This window comes from Phaseolus vulgaris, chromosome 4 (assembly GCF_000499845.2).
Source record: "Phaseolus vulgaris cultivar G19833 chromosome 4, P. vulgaris v2.0, whole genome shotgun sequence".
NCBI classification, from domain to species: domain Eukaryota; kingdom Viridiplantae; phylum Streptophyta; class Magnoliopsida; order Fabales; family Fabaceae; genus Phaseolus; species Phaseolus vulgaris.
The window spans coordinates 6,715,261-6,724,897 of NC_023756.2; the positions used below are offsets into that span (position 1 = coordinate 6,715,261).

Sequence of the window (9,637 nt, forward strand, 5' to 3'; positions counted from 1 at the left end):
AGAAAAGAAAGGGTACAAGAAGGAAGGGTGCAAGAGGAAAGAACGCAAGTAGGTTAGGAAGAGTGAGAAAATGATGAGGATAGTTTTAGAGTTTGAAGAGTTAAATAAAGCGGTTAGAGCGCCAAACGACGCGAATGGATGCACCGCACGATCAAGCCACGTGGCAGAAGATGAAAGGATGACCCTGGCACCGCTGGTTAAACTCAGAGAACGTCGTATCAACAGAATATCCAGTGGTACGATGCGCCGTCGAAAGTGGGTCAAGGGCACAGCAGGAGTCAGAACTCAGTGGAATGACTGAACGTCCCATCAGCCATACAAGAGGCGCCACGTGGATCAAGTTGAATGACTGAACGTCCCATCAGCTATAAAAGAAGCGCCTCGTGGAAGATACGGGAAGGGCCTGGAGCTCTTCGCTGTCCCCAGGCGTCGACCAAGCCCAAGGTCAGAGTCAATGTCAAGGTAGGGACGACGCCCAAGGCGACGCTGGCATGAGACAGCCAAGGCGTCGCCCGGAATGACATAAAGGACGACGCCGGCGTGAGACGTCGCGGGCGTCGCCCACCAGAATATCAGCGAGTTCGCCTCCCCGATACCCACAGGTAGGAAAGACTGTGGAGGGAGACGGAGTCGAAGAATGTGAAGTTAGTTACAGGCGTCGCATCCCTGAAGACCCACAGGTAGGAAAGACTGTGGAGGGAGGCGGGACCGCCAAAACGCCAACGAATCGTTGGCAGGGCGTTCCCTGATACCTATGGGAATGAAAGACCATGGAGGGAACGACCCCCTCTCAGAACATTCGGCGTTTCAGACACCCGAGGACGATACGGCGCTGCTGTAGCAGGCCTCTCCTTAGGCGTGGGCGTCGGGTGCTAGGGATCAAGGGAAGGACCGTTTGGGTGTTAGAAGCACCCCGCAGACGATACGGTTCCATTAGGTGAGCCTCTCCGCGGGCGTGGGCATCGGCGCGTGACCTTTCCCGGGCCTACGAGGCCGTCCAACGAAGTGAAAGAAGCAAGTATAATACAAGCAAAACCACCAAGGCATAAGAAGGCAAAGGATGAGAATAAAATCGCACAGGCAGAATTCTATGTCGCGAGGACAGGAAAGTAATTATAACAAAGTTCCAAAGTTGTGTCGAGAGTGCAGATGATTCAAAGAATTACAAATTTGTCAGAGAAGCTTAAAACAAGTGTAAAGAAATGGGCTGATGATCGGGGGGTGGCGGCTCAGTCTTCTATCTCCAAGGGCACGACCTTTCCGTCAACAATGTGGTGAGTGGGATCGCAGCTAGAAATGTCAATCCCCGGATTCGTGCAGACTGCCTGAGCCAAAGCTTCTTGGAACCCCTCCTCGAAAGTACCCGCCATCTCCTGGATGAGGGCCTTTTTGTCCTTCTCTAGCTCCTCGATGGCGGCGTCCCTCGAGGCTACCTGCTTCTCCAAAGCCTCCTTTTCCACACGAAGCCGACTGTCCTCGACCTGTAGTTTGTCGTAGTCAGCTTGGAGAAGGCCCATAGCCTTAGATTGGGTGGCCATTTCCCCCTCCATCCGCTCCATCTTGTCAGCCTGCTCACAGCAACGGTCCTTCAGGTCCTTTTGAACTTCTGCATCAGCTTTGACCAATTCCTGAAGGCCCGTTATCTGAACTTGGAGGGCAACTTCCCAAGTATAAAAGTCAGCCTGGAACTCCAATGCCTCTGCCAGTTGCCTCTCAGCTTCTGCTTTGGACTCTTGCGCTTGCTTCAGAGAGGTTTTGTAAGTTTCGTTCTAGCGTTCCAGGGTTTTCTTCTCCTCCTCCAGAGCAGTTACCTTTGCTTCCAAGGCCTGGAGAGTTTGAGTCTGCAAGACAGCATTCCTAGCTTGGGCGCGCCATTCAAGGGCGACCGCCAAGAAGGCCCCCAAGTAGAAAGGCATGCCTTCCTTCCTGTCGGTACCCTCTGGCATAGTTCCGCCACTGAAGCCCCTCATCAGATGCATGATTGGAGGAGGGATGGCGATGAAATCGGGGGCGGCAGCCATGGGAGTAGGGGAACCAATGACTTCTGCCGGCGGCGGAGGCGGGGCAGATTCGGCGCCTTCGCCCCCTTCCCCTTGGAGTGTCGTGGGGGGAAGTGAGGTCGCACTTGGGGGGTTGTCCATGAAGGAGTTCCCTCCCTGGGGCGACGCCTCAACCAAAAGAGGAATCCGAGCAGATTTTCTCCTCTTGAAGGGTGCCACGCCTTTCGAGTCCTCATCATCTGATAGAATCTCCAAGACCCGTTTCCCTTTGTCAAGGGGGTTTGAGCCAGAGACGAGGCTGCGACTAGGGGAACGACGGCGATGGCCGGAGGAGAGCTGGGAGTTGGAAGCGCCTCGGGGCTATGTGGAGATGACGGAGATGAGCTTAAGGGAGCTTCAGCAGCGACCGGAGGTGGCGGTGACAGAGTTGGTGGGGGGATCGGAGCAGCAGCAGGGACGGAGGAGGCGCTCGCCTTGGCGGCACGAGCCTCCTTCATTGCTTTCGCCAGCATCATCCTTTTAGAGGCGTCCATCACCGATCCTACATCAAAACAGACCAAGCAACAGAAATTAGGACCAAAACAGCTATGCAAAATTACAATACACACAGAGGCGTGAGATGCAAGTAACATGGCACAATATAAAACGAGTAGAATAGTCTGGGGGAACAAGCATCCGGTAGCAGGGTGTTCACGACAAGGAGGATGAGGGGAAAGTCCCCTTACCAAAGTAGGTGGTTAGGGCGTGAGCATTGTACTCGCTAGCAACAAGCTTCAAGGTATAAAAAACGATCCCCAACCCGGTCAAGGCTTTACTTACCTCCCTGTCGGCGGGAGATAGCTCTTCCAGGGTTTTGGCCCTGAGCAGTTTAGGGCGCTCCGTCCAGTAAAGAGGAAAGCCATCCAAGGCTGTGGGATCGTGCTTGGCGCTGCACACCCTAAAGAACTTCCCTTTCCAGTTCTTGTAAGAGTTTTGGAAGAGGGAAAGGAGGATCCTGCCCGCGATCCCGGAAAAGCTTACCCAGAAGCTTTTCCCCTGCTTTTTCACCTCAAAGAAATGCAGGATGACGTCTACGGAAGGGAGGATACCCAGGTGTCCGCAAAGAATTTGAAAACCCCTCACGAATGCCCAGCTGTTGGGACGGAGCTGGGCAGGGGCGGTATTGATTTTGGTGAGGAGTTCCCGTTCAAAAGGGGTGAATGGGAGACGCACTCCTACGCGTTTGAACACGGTCTGGTACATGAAGAAGAAGGGTTTCCCCTTTCTAGGTCTGTCATCCAAACAGACAGGCTCCCCAGGCCTGCCGGGACGGACGGATATATGGGCGTCATGTGTACGGCAGAAGGCGTTAAAGTTGTACAAGTGGGGATCCCCACGATGAGCTTCCAGGTCCTGGAAGGAAGTCAGGCTGGTGCATTCGCTCAGGAGCTCGTCGGGGGCCCATGGGTAGAAGGCTTTGTAGTTGGACTTGGGGGTCTTGGGGGAGGAATCAGGCTCCACATTCGTGCGCGTCATGGTGTAAATAAATAGCTGGAGAAAGAAGAAAGGAAAAGGGTTTTAGCAAGTGTAGCCATGACAGGAAAGGGAGTGAACCCCAGGAAACATCACCCACGCGAGAAAACCCAGAGAAGGAAGGAGAAGCGGAAGAACGCAGTAATGCATGAATGACAACAGTCCCAGGCAGTTCAATGAATCATACAATGCGACGAAAGGGAAGGGTCGTGAGTGTTCGAAAATCATACCTTTGCTATCAAAGAGAAGGTGGAAGAAGAGCACAGGAAGGGGAGAACAGTAATCGCAGAGAAAAGAGGTTGAAGATGACGAACAGTGCAGAGGGAATGAATGTAACAGTAGGGTGAGCGCAGGGGTTGGGGTAACTTAAACGTTACATCTTGCAACCCAAGAGGCGCTAACTAAGAGCCGTGAGATCGTGCCACGTGTCAAAGGATCAATCGCCCAAGGGAAACGCAAGGGTCTCTAGAGGCTGGCCGTGCGATGGGCCACGTGGCGCACGATCAATGGTAACCCCGAAAGGCGCTATCATTCCCGTTTCAGAGGATGTCCAATCAACCATTAAGAGCGCTCCTGTGGTTCAGAGAGTGTCACGTCAATAATTCGAGAATTGTTGAGTCAGCAAGGAACAACACGTCATCAGAGTGACACGTGGGCGGTGTGGGCGAGGCCTTTGTCTTTACGCTGAAGACAAGTCTTCGGCTTAAGACTGGGGGGCTTGTGTACCGTCCCGTATCCGGGCGTTGACTAAGTCAAAGTCAAAGTCCACGCAGGGCGTCGCCTAGGTGGAGAGACGCCAAGTGCCAGCATCGCCAAGAGGAAGCGTCACCAAGGCAAGGCGTCGCCTAGGTGCAGGCGTCGCCCAACCAGGGCATCACCAAGATCAAATATCATTGAGCCAAGGCAATCACGGTGCGGCTCCCCGATACCCATGGGTAGGAAAGACCATGGAGGGAGCGACGCCAGGGGAAGGCCCCAAACCCTGGATGACCAAGGAACAGTAATAAAGAGGAGAGAAAGGTGGCTTCAAGGCCATAGCAACAACACCAGTGTAGGGCAGCCTGACTCGAGAAGTACCCCTGCCGCCCCAGAGACGCCTTTGGGACAGATACGACTCAAGAGGAAGGTCACGCCCAGGGTAGCCGGGTGCAGGGTACGAGAGGAAGGCAGATACGCTCTCAAAGCAAGTGACTAGATAATTGGGGGCATGAGTTGGCACCCAAAAAGTCACCCCTAGCACAGTAGCACTCCCAGGCGGGAGGACTCACACGTAGAAACGTCCCCAGATGGGCAGAAACGCCTCCAGATGGGGTCAAGGCGTCGTGAGGCCCTCCACGTGTACAACAGCCAGGTCAGAATAGAAACACCCTTTAGTCAGGTGCCAGGTAATTAAAGTCATTCAATACCGTTTCTGTTTCGAGCATTCAGGTACAATAATGGCTCCCAAGCGTTTCAACGTCTTAATTGCGCTACGTTTTCTAATTAAACGCTTTAATGAGTGCGTTACGCTTGTAATTAAAAGCGCTTTAAGGCGCTTTAAATGCTTGGGTAGCTTAAATAGCGCGGAGAATGTTGGGAACGGGGTTGGAACTTTTGGGCAAATTTACCAGAGAACTCTCTAGTTGCTTGCTCGTGCCTTGAGGTTACGTACAAGGGACTGGGGAAAAGATCTTTGCCTGAGGGAGAAAACATACACACAACACACAGTTTTTTTTTACCACCTTCAGAGTGCCATACGCGGTGCTCCGATACGGAGGTTCCCAGTTTTTGGTGTTTCTTGCTGGCTGACTTGAGCGTCGGAGTGCAAACGGCCGCTAGGGCGCCCTTTTGTCCTTCTTTGCAGGAATCCACAGGTACCCAGTGGGAAGGAGTCCCTAGCTGACGGTTGAGGTCGCGCACGAAGACGTCCCGGTCAACCGGACGGAACACTAAATACCAGTACACTAAAGGGACTTTTGCCCATTTATATAGAGACCAAAAAGGTCAATAAGAAAAAAATAATTATTTATTTTAAAAAAGTGGATAATGATAATAATTAATATATAAGTTTAAAATTTAACTTACTAATTAAATTTAAAAACTAACTAATTATTAATTAATTAATTAAAAGTAAATGTGGATGGTGGTTTTGTATTAAGTGGTTATATTTGGTGGTTGTGGTTAACCAATATAAATGTATGGTTATGGGTTGTTTTTGCTTCGTTAAATTGATTCCATTTAGTTTTAGTATTATTCTAAAGCAATTGCAATGACGAATGATGAGACATTGGTATTGAAGAGTGAGATGAGCGAGGTGTTGCGATTGATGAAGAAAACTTTCTATTCTAACGAAGAAATCTTCCTTCGTGAACTCATCAACAATGCATCTAACGTAAGTTGTCGATTAAATTTGATATGTTATTTTTACATTTATTTTTTTAATCGTTATTGATTAATGTATGCATGCACAGGCTTTGGATAAAATTCAATTTGAGAGGCTCATGAACAATAGCGTTTTAAATGATGAATTAATTATTACATTGATCCCTCACAAGGTTAAAAAAACACTTTCTATCATTGACAATGGCATTGGCATGACCAAAATGGGTAGGTAGGTGGTGATGTTCAACTTTCATTTGTATTCCACGTTCATTAATTCTAGTATGACATATGTGCTTGTTTTAGATTTGGTTTATCATTTGGGTATTGGCTTCTACTCTGCTTATCTGGTTGCTGAGAAGGTTATCCCCACCTCTAAGCATAATGACCATGACCAATATACTTTGGAGTCTCAACCTAGTGCCTCTTTCATTGTACCAAGAATATTAATGCCCAAAAACCCCTAAGGGGAACCAAAATCACCCTCTTCCTTAAGGACAACCAGGTACATAAACTAATTTATTCCCATATTTTATGTTATTTCTTTTGCTCACTTATTGTTGTCAACAGTTGGAGTACTTGCAAGAGACCACCATAAAGAATGTTATTAGCAAACATTACCAACTTATTACCCATCCCATTTACCTTTGGAGTGAGAATAACAAAGACCATTGGCAACTCATTAACATTTGGCTGCGTAACCAAGAGATGTACGATAAATTTGTGGCTCAAAAGCTTAGGAATCACTTACCAGATGATCTCGCATTCTCCATTCTTTTCAAACTACCTTTGAAATCTCTTAAGAGATATGGATGCCTACACAAATCATGGGCTCTCTTGCTTGAAAATTCTAATTTCATAAAACTATTTCGTATTAATTTCATATCTAACCAACATTCCTACTATGAAGATACATCTCTCCTTTTGTGTCTCGATCAACTTGATAATAAGTCCTCCTTATTTTCACTTTTTGGTAGGTCGTTTCAAAATATGGAAAAAGTAAATTGGTTAAAGGGTCATTGTTCTAGATATTTTACTTTGGGTTCTTCTAGCATTAATGGAATTCTTTGCCTCTACCCATACAAATAAGGAACTATGTATTTATGGAATCCATCTAGCGATGAATTTAAGATCATCCCTCCCAATCCAATTGAGTATATACCAGATTCTATGGACCCTAAGTTTGAGTATCATGGATTTGGCTATGATTGTGCTACAGGTGATTATAAGGTAATTAGAGAATTAATTCTTTTTCCAAGTTTTCTTGCGGAGGATAACTTCGATTATGAAGAATGGGATATTGCAGGATCGTGGGAGATTTATAGTCTAAGAAGTAATTCTTGGAGGAAACTTAAATATGATATATCTATTAATTCAAGATGTGAAATACATGATAAATTCTACTTGGAGGGGATGTGTCATTGGTTAGGTAACTGGCAGGAAAGTTATGATAAATTTAGAAAAACATATATGGTATCATTTGACTTAAGCAATGAGGAATGGTTTATAACTCCCTTACCCCCAATCGATAAACCCTTAGAAATATATGATAATTTTAATATTAATTCGGTGGAGAGTCGTTTATTTCTCTTCAATGGTTCAATTTCTTTGATATCAAACTATTACGAAACAACTACCTTTTCCATATCAATTTTGGCTGAAATTGGTAAGAAGGAAACATGGACTAAACTCATCACTCTTGGACCCTTACCTTACTTTTCGCGTCCTATTGGAATAGGAAATATGAGCAATATACTCTTCAGAACAATCGACGGTAAACTAGCTTGGCTTGACTTAAGAACCCACTTGGTTGAGAAGCTTGATGTCAATGCACATCGTTTAATATGTCAGCTAATAGTTTATAAGGAAAATCTTTTTCCAACTAAAGGAATAAATAGTTAATTTTTTTTCTTGTTTTCCCCTAAGTGGTTTATGAATAGTTATTAGAATTTTCTCCTACAAATATTAAAAATGTGATTTTTCAATTTCATGTTGTACTTCTTTCTTTCTTAGCTATGTTGAACCCGAGAACACTAAAAACCTTGCTATATTTGTGTTAAACCTTGCTATATTTGTAACACATTGTAATCAAATTTTGCATCACAATGACTTAATGTCTTTTGTGAGTATATCCAACTATTTGATGAAAGTATAAAATTGTCATCAATGTTGCAACTTGTTTTGTATTTACATTTGTTTAATGAAATACCTACAAAAGTATGTACTGGTGTTCCTTTTATAAATCTTAGAAAAAGATTACATTCTTCAATGTGTGAACATTGACTTGAATTATTATTTAGATCTCATGTTTATTTTTTAAATACAGTTTAAAGTTTAAGTTATTTGAAATGCGTTAATTAAGTGAGTGACTTCTCTATAATATATAAATATATAATCTATTTATTTGAATTTACTTCTTATTTTTAAACTTAACATTTGCATTTCATAGTATCAGTTTTAACTATCATTTGGGTTTTCTTTCCTTTTATAAAGAATGAAAAAAATAAATATACAAACAAGTCCTCTTTCTAAGCAAATAACACAAATAAGACGTTCCCATTATAAAGTAATAAGAAAAAACAAATCTAAATGACCATTTGAGTATACATACATCAATGTTGCTTAACGAATTATTTTTTATTTTATAAAGAACTAAAAATCACAAATATCGTGATAATATTTGTAGTCACTACATCCTAATTGTTAAAGAAAGTTTGATGTTTTTAAAAACATTTTTTTTTAGTTTCATGGTGTGAAATTATTTATAGGTATTATTATATTTATTTAATTTTCTTACTCTAAGATTAAAAAAAAATCATTTATTAAGATTAATGAAAGTAATTAATTTGGCTTTTTTTAGTGATAAATGTTAGTTGTTAACATATTAGTTTCATTTGTTATGGTTAAGAGTGATTAGAGATGGAAGTCCTTTTTACCAACTAAGTTTGTGCATATATAGATGCTTGTATATACCTTAAAGCTTGAGTCCCCCTATATTTATATGAGAATGGCAATTGAGTAGAGGGTTTTTCATAAAGGTGTGGAGAGGTTCTTTGTTACTAGAAAACACTTAAGCGCGAATCTGAATATAAAAGATAAAAGGTTGTTCATCTTATTTTTGTAACAGAATTTTTTTTTATCAGCAAAAAAACGAATGAATAAATATGAGGTATTTCAGGGATACCTCAACCCGTATACATAAGACTTGCCTTTCGCTCAAAGTACAAACGTCTACTCTAAAGAATAAGAGTTCCTAGGAAAACAGTCCTCATACAAACCATTGGCTCAAGACACTAATTAGAGAAAGAAAAGCAAACGCCTCGCGCTTTGGACACTACCCATGACCACGCCTTCAACTGTGACATAGCAAAAGTTTCGATGGGATCAATCCTGCAACTTCTGAAAACCTTCATGATCCTGTGTTTCCACAATTCCCCCTGCCACTGCTATCCTCACACCCCCCCCCCCCCATACCTCATTTACACTTTCTGTGACCCTACTCATCCTAAAGCTTAAGAAATGACTTTTTGGCTCCTTATGGCCCATTGAAACCAGATTTGCTTTAGATGCTATTTTGTCTTCCAGAATCCTCCAAGCCATGAGATGAGTGGATGGTTGCACCTTTAACCTCTAGAACCCCACATTATTATTCTTGAAGAGAATGTGTGTGCTGATAAGTTGGCTAATTTAGGATTTATTCATAGAGAATCATTTCATCGGTATAATAGACTTCCATCTAATATGTTCTTAGAATTCTTTATGAATAG

At 43.9% G+C, this 9,637-nt stretch overlaps 1 protein-coding gene across 1 annotated transcript; it reads left to right on the forward strand.

The window, feature by feature from the left end:
• Nucleotides 1–6,965: 6,965 nt before the first annotated feature.
• LOC137838227 (F-box/kelch-repeat protein At3g06240-like) lies at nt 6,966–7,772 on the forward strand. Its single transcript, XM_068647481.1, has one exon. The coding sequence runs from the start codon at nt 6,966–6,968 to the stop codon at nt 7,770–7,772; it is 807 nt and encodes a 268-aa protein (XP_068503582.1).
• The last annotated feature ends 1,865 nt before the right edge of the window (nt 7,773–9,637 follow it).

Excerpts from the sequence above, each read along its gene's own strand:
- LOC137838227 (XM_068647481.1), top strand. The coding sequence starts at position 6,966 with ATGTATTTATGGAATCCATCTAGCGATGAATTTAAGATCATCCCTCCC.